The following is a 15,680-nucleotide window of genomic DNA, read 5'->3' as shown; positions in this document are numbered from 1 at the left end:
GGTTAAGTGACAACAGAAGGAAATAATGAGACAAATCCTCTAAAAGTCAACCAGTCTGTCACTTTAAAAAAAAAATCAGGGGCAACTACTACCAATCAAAAGAAACTAAAGAGACATTCCAAATATAAAGCATGAATATTGATTAGCTCTTGGCTGCAACACAACAGCTATAAAAAATTTTCTGAGGCAAACTACAGAAATATAAACCTGAATATTGATGACAATGTCCGTACAGGGTGGGGCAAACGTAGGTTTACAGTTGTGAGTTCATGAAACAAATTTATTCTTGCATCATTATTTATTAATTATTGTATTCTTCCCATATGAACAACTGTAAACCTACGTTGCCCCACAACCACACACAAATTGAGAGCTCAAATGTGGTGACAATTGTTGAATCTAAGTAAGAGCATAAGAATGTTTAACTGTATCTTTCAACTTTATACACTTGAAATTTTTCAAAATGAAAGGTTGGGAGAAAAAAATTATTGATTTTATAGTATCTTTACAAGATGGTAACATGGATTCATTACTTTTTAAATATGAGAAAACAGAGATGTGTCAGGAACATGTCATCAAGCAGGAGTACGTGTGGTGCCAGACACCTTCATCATATGCTTTTCTACCTCTTCTGACCATTTCTCCCAATGTTCATTCCCTTCACCCTTTGTCTTCCCTTTCTACCTTTTATTGCTATCATTAGCCCGTGACACATTCCTTCTGAAGCTACTAAAATCTTAGTTCCTCTTTTGGTAGCATACATCTAGAAACCCCTGGGCTCACCTCGGAAGCGAGTGATCATTTTATACATTCACCGTATATAAGCCTAAAGTGCTACAAAAATATAGTTATTAAGGAGAGACTAACACGTTCAGCTCATTTATTTCAAGTCATCAAATATATATTGATAATGATATTTCATTATCACTCTAAATAATAGTATAATTTCTACCCTAAATCTCCATTAATCCTCAGAATTAGGTCTAGTTCTTCTGACCACCAACTCTGTAGTACTTCTTGCAATCTTGTGCTACATTCTTTATTGTTCTAGGACTGTCATTCTCACTGTGGTCCAAGGACCAGTAACATTAGCATGCCCTGGGAACTTGTTAGAAATGCAGATTCTCTAGCCCCACCCCTGACTACTAAATCAGAAAATCTGTGGATAAGGTCCAGGTCTGTGTTTGAACAACCGTCCAATTCTGATCACACTAAAATTTGAGAACCACTTGAGGCTGAGCCAGTTTATTTAAAGGGAAAGAAAGACAAGATTCATTATATGTTGAACCCATACATGGAAAAATGCTTTGCAGCACCAAAAATTTCCATATGGCACCTGATGGAGTCAAATCTTACGTATACTGTACTCGGCATACCTTGGCCTGCCACTGGCACCATGGCTTCTGAATGATCTGACAGATCCAAGCTAAAACCTCTGATTGCAGACAGCATTGAAACAACAATGAAAGAGCTGTACGGAGAGCAGGTCTGATGATCAGGATTGAGTTTAAATCCAGTGGCACAGGCGCACGAGAAGAGTCCTCCCGGTACAGGCAGGCACATCTGCTGACAGGCATTCACGTTGTTGCTACAGCCATTTGAGGATCCAGCAGAGCCTAAATGAAATAAAAATTAGTGACCCTACCTACTTGCCTCTCCATCTCAAACTTTTAAAATTGGGTCACCAAATAATTCATTATAAAAATTAATAACAAAATATGGGGGGTGGGGAGAGATTAACCAAAGAACTCATATATATATATATCCCCCAATAGACACAGACAATAATGTGATGAAGGCCTGGGGGTGGGGGTGGGAGCAGGGAGGAAGGGGTTAATGGAGGGGAAAGGGGAATATTTGTAATACTTTCAACAATAAAGATCAATTTTTTTAAAATATGGTATCTGAGTTCACAACTTAAAAACAATACTAGAAAAAACTAGAGCTTATACAACTAACACCTAAAGGTATGAAAACAGAACCACGGTTGTTATTATATAATAGAGAATGGAGCATCAATTAATTGTATTTCTTCCACAAATCATGCAAGAATTAGGGTGATCAGTATACAAATTCTAATCTTTTTTTCCCCCTCTTAGCCTAATGTACTAGCATTTAAAATTATATTAATTTAAATATATGATCAACAATGTCATAGGTATTTGTTATAAAATATCCTAATAAAAGAGTAATATATATATTAACTGTCACTCCGCGACAAAGATGGTGGCACCCATAGTGGCAGGGGCAGGATGCTGGCATTGCCCCAGCAATGCAAGCCCAGTGTCCATGCCCCAGCCACATGGAGGGTGCGGAGGGGCCCCGGCTGTGCAGTGAGAGGGGAGGAACCTCGGGCCAGAGGCCAGGGCGAGGGATGCTGGTGTGGTTGCAGGCTGGGCTGAGGGACCAGCCCCCCCCCCCCCGCACGAATTTTGTGCACCAGGTCTCTAGTATTACGTAAGAGTATTGAAAGGTGTTTTTTCCACATGCAATAAATATAATACCAGTGACAACTAAGGTAATAGAACAGCAAATTGTTTGATAATCTTTGGTCAGAGACTAAAAGCTATAAAATATGTCAAAACTATAAAAATAATCTTTAGATACTAATTTAAAGGGGAAAAACAAAAGTTAGATTATTTCTGGAAAAAAACTAGGTTAAAATAGGCAACATCTAAAAGTATTCCTTTTAAAATTAAAAATTCTATCCTTTTAACACTTTCCCAGCAGTCATCCAATTAATACATACTGAGCAATATGCCAGAACTCTTCTAGTTACTGGGTAGAGGGCATGAAACAAGACAAACAAAATGACTGTCCTTATGAAAGTTATATTCTAATGAGAAACTCAGGCAATGAACCAATAGACAATATGTCAGTGAGTGCTGTGAAGCAAAAGCAAAGTAAGGAGTTTAAAGTGATGGGGGAAGAATGGGAATGAGCTCACTCTGAAGTCAATCTGGCCTTCCAGGTGATAGATTAGTCTCAGACACTTAGCCATTCTTAAGACATGGTTATGATTTTTAAAGTATTTGGGGTAATTTCAATTTGCATGCATGGGCATGTACATTGGTCTGTGTGTGTACATGTGAATATACATTGTACATCCATGGATGTGTATGTTTCAGTGACAAATACTTACTGCGTCTGTGGTAAACTCGAAGTCCCCTCAGATTTGGAGTATTATCTCGCAAGACTACTTTGTTGGCCCCAGTGGCCTTGTCAACTCTTTCAATGACCTCATAATGCTCATCAGTATAATAGAGGAAGGAACCGTAGACAGCAATTCCCCAGGGGTGGGAAAGATAGTTTACCAGGACCATTCGATTGGTGCCATCCACGTTTCCCCTTTCAATCTAAAAGATCAGAATTTTGTTATTGACTGATTCATAGTAAAATGAGAGAAACTTTTAAAACTAATATATCTGACTCTGTACTTTACAGAAATTTTTCATATCTATTTCCTGATTTGATAGCCACAACTATACTAAGCAGTTGGTCAGGCAAATGTCACTGTGCCCATTTCATTGATAATGAAGCTGGAGTTCAAATAAGCCAATCAATTTTATCAGGTGGCATGGTGAAGAAATGGGTACCAAACCTCCTTCATCCCTAAATGTGATATTCTGGCCAAAGATACACAATCACTGCCTCCTCAAATAAATCCAACGGTGGGCCATTACACAGGAGTTGACTGACCCTGCATTTAACATCATCAACAATTTCTGCAATAGGGATAGAAAACGTGATCCGTACAGTCATAGAAGATAGTAGGACTGGTGGGGCAAAGGGTAGTGTTGGTAGAGCAGGACAGGTAACAAGCCTTAGTCAAAATGACTTGGTAAACTAAAAAAGAACACACAAGAATGAAGTTCCTTCTGGAAAATAAATAACAAGTGTTTGCTTCTGGAAGAACAACAAACTGTAGACATAGCTGGTCTGATTTCATTCCAAAAACTTGTCTCAAGTGCTTCCTCTGTGCCAGGATCTGAACTGAGTACTGACAAGAGAGACAAACGAGGTCTGGCCCACTGCCTCACTGGACACGGGAACCCAGCAGTTGCAAAAGCAGGTTGTGCCTTGAGAACTGACAGAAGTTCCAGAAGGTTGAGCACAGGAAATAAGGTTGGAGGGGATCTGCTGAAGAAGTAATCTGGAGCAGATTAGCTGACCAATTCAGTTGAAGTGTTTGGAGCTACTCCTCTAGGCCAGCGTTCTAGGCTGAGCGGTTATCAAACCTATTTGTTGTGGTTTTATGAAGACAACATGTCTCAATCATGAAAGCAGGTCCGGTAATGAGGGACATGGTCTAGTCAAGGCTAGAGAGAAGTGGCTCAGAGTCGGGGAGGTGGCAGAAAAAAGGCTGGGCTTGAGAAAAGAGGCAGAGGACAAGGATTTGTAATGATTAAGTATGAACATGGTTATTAGAGTGAAGGAGAAATAGGAGGTTCTAGCCCGGAAGAAAGGATGGAGAGTCACACCACTAACAAGCTCACAGATTCAGAAGGGCAGAGCAGAAGTAGAAATGGGAAGGATGGACATGGTGAGTGCTGTGTGGGTCATGCTAAGTTATATGCAGAAATCATAGCATGTGACAAGAGCTTTCTCATCACTGCACACATTCCAGACAACTCAGAACAATCAGTATCAGCTTCACAAGCTCCGCAAGGAAGACCAAGAGACTAAAAGGATGCTCATACCACTCCCCTGCTGGTGACCGCCCAGTAGAGTTTCTGATCCTCAATGTCAAGAGTGAGAAACTCCAGGTGTTCCAGGTCTCCAGTGAAGAGGGTCTTTGGAGATGTGCCATCCATGTGAGCACTTGCAATCTTCGCAGGAACTCCACTGTCAGTTCCTTGGTCTGACCAGTACAGTTTCCTACAACCATGAAAAACACCATCATTAATGAAATAGAAGGTGGCTTAGAGTGAATGGCATCTGTATCTTAAATATTTAAATTAAAATGTATATTTCTTTTCCTCAAGATGCACATAATTCAATGGAGGAAGTCTGATACATCAATATTTTTTTAAAAAAAAAACCACAATGTGGAGGAGTACTTAACCAGAATCAATGTCTATATATCTCCTAGCTATTATTGGGGCAGAGGCCATTTTAAATAGTATCTTATCCAGGAGGATATCATTCACCATTAGCAGGTGATCCTTTAGCTTTGTCAAGTAGGTGGAAGGTTTATGACTAAGAAGGAGCCTACATCAACAGGCAATCGCTTTCAAAGAATCGCATATTGCCCAGTACCCAGAGGAGGACAAAGCTAATGTGAAAGTTGTCGAGTACCTTCCTGCTCTTCTCAGGCTTCTTATTTAATTCTCCAAATCACCATCTATCACAAGGCCATCTACTTTCTTATCTAATCTGACTCCTTTTATGAAAAATGCAAAACAATAGAAGAAAAAATAATACTTTTCTGAGAATGAAATCCCATTGGCATGCTGATATCAGGATATACAACTTTTTCCTGCCTTTCCATTTCACAATGATCTAGACTCAGTACATTCACATGAGCCCCAATCACCACAGAGAATTTCCAAGTCCATGATATATGAAAATTTATCAAAATATATGAAGGGTTGGTTTCCACTGAAGACACACTTCTAGAATTGAATCCAAGCTTTAATTTCTTTCTATCTCTTCTGCTATAGCCACAATAGACAATCCTCTTCACTTTTCTCACAAGTCCTTAACCTTCTTAATTCCAATCACCTTTATTTGCATACATCTTCCACTACCAATCCATAATCATCCCATGAACCTCATCATCAAGTCTAAACTTCTCACCCTCTAACTTCTCAAATTCTGAAATTCTCTGCTTTGACTCTCCCATCTCATCCCTGCTCCTATTTTATTTCTCCTATTGAGCTTCTTTGCCCTTAAAACTTGTTTGAGCTCCCAAACCTCCAGTCCTTCTATGCCTGAACCTCATCTGTAACCATTTACCATTTTTTTAAATATATTTTATTGATTTTTTACAGAGAGGAAGGGAGAGAGACAGAGAGTTAGAAACATCGATGAGAGAGAAACATCGATCAGCTGCCTCCTGCACATCTCCCACTGGGGATATGCCCGCAACCCAGGTACATGCCCTTGACCGGAATCGAACCCAGGACCCTTCAGTCCGCAGGCCGACGCTCTATCCACTGATACGTTTCTATACAGTTTCGGCATCTGTAACCATTTAAATAATATTCTTATTTATTCTCTTGATCTCCCATTGTGCCTACCTTGCTAAACACCAAACCTGCATTCCTGTCATTATTTCCTTTCTCCTCTCCCATTCCAGGTTATCAAAAGTTTGCTGAACAAAGTTACAAAACTCTTGTGTTCTGAGTTCACTAAAATTTAAGCAACCTAATCTTAGCTGAGAATAATCATCCCTAGTTCACTGTATCATGTTCCCCTTATCAATTCGTTCAAAGTAATTTCTACTGTCATTCCTGGCCCGTAATTTTCACTCTCAATTATTTCATCAATGATTTTTCATCTGCTCTTAAAAATATGCTCATGTTTCCCTATTCTAAAATTTTTTTCCTGTGACATTTTGACCTACACTTGTTCATCTTTTTCTAATTTTTCTTTTTTTTCTAACTTTTCAATACCAAACTCCTAAAAGGAGTAGTTGCACTTCCTCACCATTCTTTCATTGTTTAGCTCCTTTATATTTTCAGTGAACATCCTCTCTCACATGTCACCAGCAACTCTATAATTACCTCAACCCTTTATTAGTGATCATCCACAGAAATCATTTTCTGCAGCACCTAATTCAATAAAATTGGCTGTAACCTTCTGAAGATTTTTCTCTTTACTGAACATCCAAAACATTATATTCATGAGTTTCTATCCTGTTTCTTCTCCCAATTCCCCTGACAAAATCATTGCCTCCCAATCCAACTGGCCTTCTCTTAGTAATCTCAACATGGCTTCCCTTTTCTGCCCCTGCTCTTGACTTTCCTTCCTTCATAGAATGGAAGATATCTTCAAAGCCAGCTCTACCAGGTGAAATTCTATGTATCTTTTAAGACCAGTCCAAATAGAATCACCTCCATCAAGCTGAAAATTTCTCTCTGCAGAACTCTCATCCCAATTTTTTTTTTGTCTCTCTTATGGCTCTTAATCATATATACATCTGGGTAATTGGTATTTAAGCACAGGACTTATCCAATTTACCAAGCTATAAATGCTTGAAGTTACTAAAGTTATAGATTATGTCTTTAACAATCTTTGTATATAACCCTGACCTTGACAGGGACTGCTTTCACTTGTCAAAATCAGTGTCTTCCTCTTCTTTATTGGTAAAAAGCTGGCTTCTTTGCAGTAGGCTGTTGCCATATGACTGAATTCTAGCTGAAGGAATGTGAGCAGAAAAAGTAGTATGTACTACTTGTAGTGTGGCCCATAAAAACTACCCAGCACATTCCTGAATGCTCTTCTTTTTACTGCTAAAAAGAGTTCAACACCCAGGATGACCTTGACAGTCTCCAACTGAAGACCTGATCAGCCTGGGTCCCTGAATGACTGTATAGGCAGTGGCTCTCAACCTGTGGGTCGCGACCCCTTTGGGGGTCGAACGACCCTTTCACAGGGTCACCTAAGACCATCGGAAAACACATATATAATTACATATTGTTTTTGTGATTAATCACTATGCTTTAATTATGTTCAATTTGTAACAATGAAATTGGGAGTCACCACAACATGAGGAGCCATATTAAAGGGTCGCGGCATTAGGAAAGTTGAGAATCACTGGAATAGAGCTTCTCCCACTTTCTACCCAAACTCCACTGCCCAAGTGAAAGACAAATAAACTTCTATTTTCTTTGAGCCATTATACATTTTGGAGTTTGTTTCAATAGTTAACTGATCCTACATAACAGACCACCCAATAATGGGAGTTTGATGAATAAAAATGTTTGATGAATGAAAAATACATGTGTTTGAGTTTCAAAAGTAGAACTTTAAATCTAAGGTGTCCTTCATCTAGAAAGGATAACTGAAAACTAGGGCAAGTCAGCAATCATCGAATAGAATTTTTGCTTTTAGTAGCCTTTAAAATTGAGATTGATTTGCACATCATCCTTACTTGAAGCAGAGAGCTAATATAAATTACTTCTTCAGTTCCCTTCCAGGCCTGAGAATCTGCTGTCAAGCAGAAAATCAAAATACATGTGTGATGTTTTAACTGTTTTTTTAAAAAGTCAGTGCTCTTATTTATAATTTATTATTCTAGTTTATAATACAGCATAAAATGAAATAACTAATCAAAGAGACCAGAGGACTCTAGTCCATATCACTAATTTCATCTTATCCTGTTCTCCCTGCCCCTGTCCTCTTCCACTCCAATCCTGACCAATCTTTCTGAAATACAGACTTGGTTCCATCACTTCCTTCCTCCAAATCTCCTGCTGGCTTCTTATTTCTCTAAAGAATCAAGTGCAACTCCTCAACATGACATGAAAGCTCTCCAAGATTTGTTCCCAAAAGACTTTACCTGCTGTATCTCCCATCTGGTGAACTGCCCCCTGCTCTAAGCCTCTAGCTCCAGCTCTTTGCACAAGGACTATAAATACCACCCCCACACTTCTGCACCTTCAATGCTCAGTTGGCTTCAAGTACCACTCCCCAGTTGCAACCCATTCTCCACCTACTTAGAAGCCTTCTCTTCCTACAAAGTCTTCTTCAAGTGTTATCTAGCCCCTTAAAGTTTTCCACATTCACTCACAATCAGAATGTATTGCTCATTCTTATAATTCTATTTTTAAATCCCTGAAATTCTTACTTATTTGGAATTAATCTTCAGTCCAATGTGGGTGAACAAAGAACAAAATATATATTATATCCTTCACATTAAATATACCACAGAGCTATTTCTCTTCCTCACTGAGATCTATATTACTCAAATATTGGCATATGAAATCAGAAAATGTCCTAGGTCTGAAATCTTCCATTTTATCAGATCATAACCTTTACAAGAATGGTGCTGTATAGCAGGCATGTGCCGTTTATTAACACTCACCCGTTAGCAGGATCAACAGTAATGCCAACTGGAAAACCAACTCCAAGAGCTGTCCCATCATTGGTAATCAATGTTTTCCTGTATCTGACATCTCCCCGGAGTGTCAAAACCTATAGCATAGAGTCACTTGTTAGAACTGGATTTCATAAGGGGAAAAAAAGAAAGCTGAGATGAAGGAGAACTTAAGACACAACGAATTCCAAAGCATGATTAGGGACAAATGGGAGTTATGGAAGAGGTTCAGTAATTCCTAATTGCATTTCTGGGCTCAAAGAAAATCCTCTCAATAGAAAATGAGAGCAAGAAAAGTAAAATCACCTCTCAAATTCCTATTTTCAATTCACCTAAATTTCAGGAGGGGAAATGTATATAAAGAAAAGACAGACTCAAATGGGGGGAAAAGAAAGAAACTACAAAAACTGCCCTTAGAAAAAGGAAATTTTGAAAGACAAATGGGAATCCCATAGCTCTCATGCATCCTAGTAACCAAACCATAGCACCCCGTAGCCCATCACTACAAACACAGTGTGAATTCACACAGACTTAAAGTGAATTCTGTTCCAAATTAACAGTCTGAGTTAAAATACAGGAGTTCAAATCCCTGCCCTGCCAGCTCTGACTGCATGACCTAAGACAAGTAAATTTATCTAAACTTAGTTTCTTTGTCATTTCAATGTGGATGACAATGGCACCTTGTACATAGAGCTCACAGGACAATGAGGTAACACACACATGGTAACTGGCACAAGTGTGTTTAATAAATGTTTCCTGTTTTTGTATTGGTCCACTTAATGGGCTAATCCTGTGAGGTAGATAACATTATGCCCATATTATAGAAAAAGAGGCCTAAAAGATATAGTGTCTTTCCCAATGCTATCTATTTTTAATTATTATTGCTATTATGTAATAATCACAATGCTAAAGAACCCTGACATCACAGAGAAATATGGATTACTGCACTAGAAGCAGTTTTTCTAGAAGCAAGGCTATTTTAATATGCACCTGAGATGGTCTGAGGGGAGAAACAAGTAGTAAATTAGAAAATGTCTGTTGATTTGCATGAAGGTGTTTCTATAAAATTGTTTTTCAGTGCAAAAAGTTATTTGTGTATCTGTGTTTATGTTTTTCTCTCTGTTGCTACATGTATTTCTCTTTCTCCCCCCATCCCATCTCCCCCACCCACCCACCCCACCCCCACCCCCACATACACACATTCTCTCTCTCTCTCACACTTCTCTCTAAAATTTTCTCTTCTCTGATAACTTTCTTTTTCTCCTACTTGGACTAAGATAATTTTTCTCTTTTCAATTTGCCTCTTTCTACTATAATTTCTCTCCTTTTCCTAGGCCTACAGATCTCTTTATTTCAAAGGGAATTTCCTTCCTTGTGGAATATGTCAAGCCATTCTGTCAGCCTCACTTTCCAACTAAAAAAATTGCTGTTAGTGAATGGGCTCACAGCTACCCCTAGTGGAAAACAGTTTCTCAAATGTTTCTCTTTTATCCTGAAATGGGAATTGAACCTGAATTACTCTTGTGCTGGAACGGATATTGTACAGGTAAACAATGAACACTATTCTTGTTTTCTTAAGCAAGCTAACTTTCTCCTGGAAGAGTCACAGTAGATATCACCAAAGGATAAAAACAATAAAAAGACTAGAAAGGCAATTTACCTTTGAATCATTATTGTCAGGGGTCTTTATGGATATTCTAAATATATTTGTGACTTGAGGGAATTAGGGCACTGTCTTCATAGGCCACCTTAGTGTCATGAAGTACATTTCCTTATTGAGCTACTAACCCCATTTTACAGGTAAGGAAAGAGAGGCTCAGAGAAGATAAGTAATTTTCCCAAAGTCTAACAGCCTGTGAGGAAACACACCGCTCTCCCCAGTCACAAAATGCATCTTCATATCTCAGGGTTTTGAATAGAGTGTTTTTCTCTGTCTTGGCTGCCTCTTCCCTACTTCTTCATTTGACAGAAATAAATATTGGTCATCCTTTAAGACTCAACAATAACCTCTGCCCCCAACCACACAACACTTTATATTCACTGCTGGTACCATACAGTACTTATCACACTGCAGCAAAAGGACTTATGTGTCTGGCACTCAGATGTGTAAATTATTCAAAAGCAGGAAAAAAAATGTTTTGTTTATCTTTGAATGTCCAGAACTAACCATGGGACTGATCCATAGAAATCATTTACTTGTGTTTGTTGAGTGAATGGGCAAGCAAGTCAGGCTCAAAGCAAGGCCTTTGGATTTCAGAGCAAATGATCTTTTCTCAGTACCTCACTGCAATGGGGAACAATTACAAACTTCAGGTTTATATGGCTAAAGCAGCCTTACCCATACGGATGTCAACTGGTACCTCTCATTCTACCTAACACTTTTGGAGAAGACACATTTTCTGCTAAACTATCAGTCTAAAAGGGAAGGCCCCCATTAACAAGGCAAGAGACCAAGAGATAGAATAAGAACAGATTGTCATTTGGAATTAAGACAGCTTTGCACTGAGTAGTCTAGAGAGATGTAAGTTCCATATTAAGGTTCTTGGGCTGTAAATTTTGCCTATGTTTTGATGGCAGGTGATATTTTCAGTTGACATAATGAACAAATATCTTCTGTCACTGACAAAGGGAGTTAAAATCGGGCCAATTGCTGGAGTTGTGATTTGTAACAGGGCAAAGTTAGAGCACTTCCGAGTTAAGCCAAATTCTTAACGTCTATGGACTTCAGATTGTTATTTTAAAAACAAAAGGCTTGCCCTTGCTGGTTTGGCACAGTGGATAGTCAGCCTGTGGACTGAAGGGTTCCGGGTTTGATTCCAGTCAAGGGCACATGCCCTGGTGGTGAGCTCAATCCCCAGTAGGGGGTATGCAGGAGGCAGCCAATCAATGATTCTCTCTCATCATTGATGTTTCTCTCTCTTCCTTCCTCTCTGAAATCAATAAAAATATATTTGTGGGGGGGAAAACAAACAATGAAGGGCTTGAAACAGATGAGCCTCCAAGTTTCCCCTCATGTTAAGAGTTGATGATTCTACCCCGCTTAATAAATTCTGGGGGATTAATGTTTGTGCATATTGCAAATGTCCCGCTCAATGTAAATGGTTAATACACTTGCCTGCACTTGGGAATGTAGTGAAGATTAAATGAGATGATGTTTGTGGAAGCCCTTTGTAAATTGTAAAGCACTGGCTGACGTGAGCTCCTCCTATCTGCTGTAAATTAGCCACCTGGTTGCTGTATGCCTTCCTCATCTGTAGTATTTCTCTTTCTGAATGTTCCAAAGAGAACAACCTTACTAGCTGGTGCCTGATCCAGCGCAGTGATTGTCACTCTACTCAGCGTTACTAATTGGCCCTCTCACAAGCCCCTCCCTTTGCTTTAGGAATTTTCACTTTCAAAATTATTATAAATTAACCCCCCTGCCCCCCCCCCCCCCCCGCCCACACACACACACAGGTTTCAACTTTGTCCCAGAGTGGAGAAAATCAATGCTAGTCAAGTTACTTCTGATCTACTTCATGTGATTTCATACCTACACCCCATCTAGAATTTCTTCTGGGAATTAGAGTAAAAAAGAACAGTTATCGCAGAGAGGAGAGTATCAAAGAAATCAGAATCAAGTTCCTACTTTCGGTTTCACTGTTAGGAAAACTATATTGGAGCCATAGAAAGATTTCCATCTTAGAACAGAGCTAACCTATAAATTAGGTTTACTACTAAAATAGCATTGAAGATTTGATGAGAAGAGATAATGAAAATTCCCTGCTATTATAATCTTTCTTTTATGCTGAATTCTTACATCATTTTTATTTATTGTTTTTACAAAAATATCTCAAATCCTCCTAACAGGAACAAGTTAGCATTGATATTTAGGAGGAAACAAAATAGGTCAGTAAAAAGTTTCAAAAATTTATTTTTAAGTTGGTTTTCCTCCTTAGCTTTGATACAAATAACTATTCACTTTTGTTTCTGCTTAAAAATAATTTCAAAATTCCATGAAAGTATTTCCTGAGAATAGATTTTACATGAATCAGAAACTAGTGTTTGTGTACAGAGTATTATGGAATCATTACCTCAATTGACTGAGTTCCAGGATTGGTGTAATAAAGGTTTCTTGATATCCAGTCTAAGGCCAGGCTCATAGAAGCGCCCAAACTAGACAGAGGAACAAACACAGTCCTGTTGGTGCCATCTGTCTTCACTCTGTGAATTTCACCCTAGAAAGAAAGACATGGAGAAGTGAGTTGTTTCAAGGCCACATCTTCTCCATGAAAACACTTCCTTCACTGTGGCTACTGCCAGCTGCTGTCTCTTTAAACTCCTCAGACTTGCAGAAACGGCCAAGGTTCAGCACCATTGGATGGCCTCACTGTGTACAATGCTAATGCCAGCCACACTTTGAAAACACTGATTTTTAAGTGTGTCACGGGAATACACAAGGCTCACCATTCAGACTATCTCTGATACTGGCTACAGAGATTTATTTGTTAATTACCACGGGCCAGAGTCATAAAAATAAACCAAGTCACAGGTGAGAATCAGGAGTATGTTTTGCATAGTGGGGAGAATAGCAAACACATAATCTTCTCTCTCTCCTCATTTGTATTCTCTCTGCCCCTTCCCCACCCTAAAGGGTGAGGAGGGGGCACAATGGGAAAGTGATTGGAGAAGTTTTCTTTTTATTCTCGAGGCAAAGATTTGAATGAAGGCCCCAGCAGTCACAACAAATGCTTTCCTGGAATCCCTAGGGAGCGCCTGCTTTTTGTCTTGAGTTGTGATCATTGTTGTTAGTCTAATATCTTCTACAAGCTTAAAGCTCCTTAAGAACAATCTTTGTGACTGCTGCTTCTAGGCATGTATTCTGCAATTGGAATCAGCTAGTTCAGTGCAGGGCAAACAGTAAGCACTTAATACGTACTTGCAGCATGAATAAAAAATGCCCAATAGCTTAAGTGTGCTTATTATTCTAAAGCTAAAGTGTTTTCTGATCTTTGCTCCAGGACAACCTCCCATTTATATCCCTCACTGAATCAAAAAAAATTATTTAGTGGTAATTTAGTATTACTGGATCATTGCCCTTTTATCCACCCAGCAAACGTTTGCCTATAAGGAGGTATCAGTGCAGGCTCTGTGAGAACAATTTACAGATTTTGAATGGTATTCAAAACTTACTGGATTCTCAACCCAATAGATGAATTCCTCTGTATCATCAAACTCAACATCATAACCGTTCTGTATCCCTGATATAGGAACCATAGCATCATTGCTCTTCACCTCAGGATTAAGGGAGATTCCAAAAATTACACTGCGTCTTACAGTTATTAAGAAAGGTTGATCATCTGTGAAAATAACAGAGTATCAGTCAAAATTATATCCCACTCTTCCCAGACACTTAGAGTAATGAAAGGCAGTGGATTGTTACCATTTAATGAAATAAAATATAATTGCAGCAATAAATATAATGTACAATATATATTATATCCCAAATGGCAGTGACTATGTCTGATTTACTATTATGTCCCCAGAGTCTGGTATATAATAATTGCCTAATAAATATTTGTAACTAAATGAATGATCACATAAATGAATAAATGTGTGGGTGCATAGGTGAATACATAAACAGTATCTCTCAAAAAGTATCTGTATATTGAAACTTAAACATCCTCATAATATTTTACTCAAACTATCAGTTCACTTAGTCTCCTTAATACAATGAAGTACTTTTTCAAAGATAATCTTATCCTAGCTATAGTCCCCTTATTGAAAAAAAAAATCTAAATGAATGAAATTCAAGAGTGGGTTTGTTTTATCACTAGAGGCTCGAAGCACAAAATTCAGGCACTGGGGGGGGGGGGGGCGGCGGTGGGGAGGGTGTCCCTCAGCCCAGCCTGCCCCCTCTCACAGTCCAGGAGCCCTCAGGGGATGGATGTCCTACTAACTGACGGCTTAGGCCTGTTCCCTGTGAGCCTAAGCCACAGTCTGGCCTCCCTCTGTGGGCTGATCAGGGGAAGGCATCACTCCCATCACCCCGCTGCTGCTGCCACTGCCAGCTGCCAAGGTGTTTTCATCAACACGGACTCCAGTCCCTTCACCATGAAAAAATGACAACTTCCTTTAGGCATTTTCAAGATGTCTCTTTCATAGGATATGACATTTCTTTCTTTTTTTTTTATCCTCACCTGAGGATATGTTTCCATTGATTTTTAGAGAGCTTGGAAGAGAGAGGGAAAGACAGAGAGAAACATCAATGTGAGAGGGACACTTCGATTGGTTGCCTCCTGCATGAGCCCTGACCTGGGCCCCGGCCAGGGAGGAGCCTGCAACCTAGGTACATGCCCTTGACCAGGAATCTAACCCAAGGCCAGTTGGTTTGCAGGCTGACATTCTAACCACTGAGCATGCTGGCCAGGGCCATCTGCTTTTTCCCTTAACCTTATCACATAAGCATTTCCAAAGATATGCCAGACACAGAGTAAACACTACTGTAAAGGCCAGGGGTCCTCAAACTTTTTAAACAGGGGGCCAGTTCACTGTCCCTCAGACCGTTGGAGGGCCGGACTATAGTTTAAAAAAAAAAAAACTATGAACAAATTCCTATGCACACTGCACATACCTTATTTTGAAGTAAAAAAACAAA

At 39.2% G+C, this 15,680-nt stretch overlaps 1 protein-coding gene across 1 annotated transcript in view; it reads right to left on the bottom strand.

The window, feature by feature from the left end:
- The window catches only part of LRP2 (LDL receptor related protein 2), a 200,401-nt gene that overhangs the window by 76,660 nt on the left and 108,061 nt on the right, over window positions 1–15,680 (bottom strand). The window contains exons 32-37 of the mRNA XM_059704195.1: window positions 14,216–14,382; window positions 13,117–13,260; window positions 9,032–9,141; window positions 4,701–4,878; window positions 3,143–3,356; window positions 1,377–1,616 (exon numbers count right to left, since the gene is read on the bottom strand). Of these exons, the coding sequence (XP_059560178.1) occupies window positions 1,377–1,616; window positions 3,143–3,356; window positions 4,701–4,878; window positions 9,032–9,141; window positions 13,117–13,260; window positions 14,216–14,382 (1,053 nt within the window). The remainder of the gene's footprint in view (window positions 1–1,376; window positions 1,617–3,142; window positions 3,357–4,700; window positions 4,879–9,031; window positions 9,142–13,116; window positions 13,261–14,215; window positions 14,383–15,680) is intronic.

Source organism: Myotis daubentonii, chromosome 7 (assembly GCF_963259705.1).
Source record: "Myotis daubentonii chromosome 7, mMyoDau2.1, whole genome shotgun sequence".
In the NCBI taxonomy this organism is placed as follows: Eukaryota; Metazoa; Chordata; class Mammalia; order Chiroptera; family Vespertilionidae; genus Myotis; species Myotis daubentonii.
Note: the sequence above shows the minus strand (reverse complement) of the source record. Positions and strands in the feature narration are given on the sequence as shown.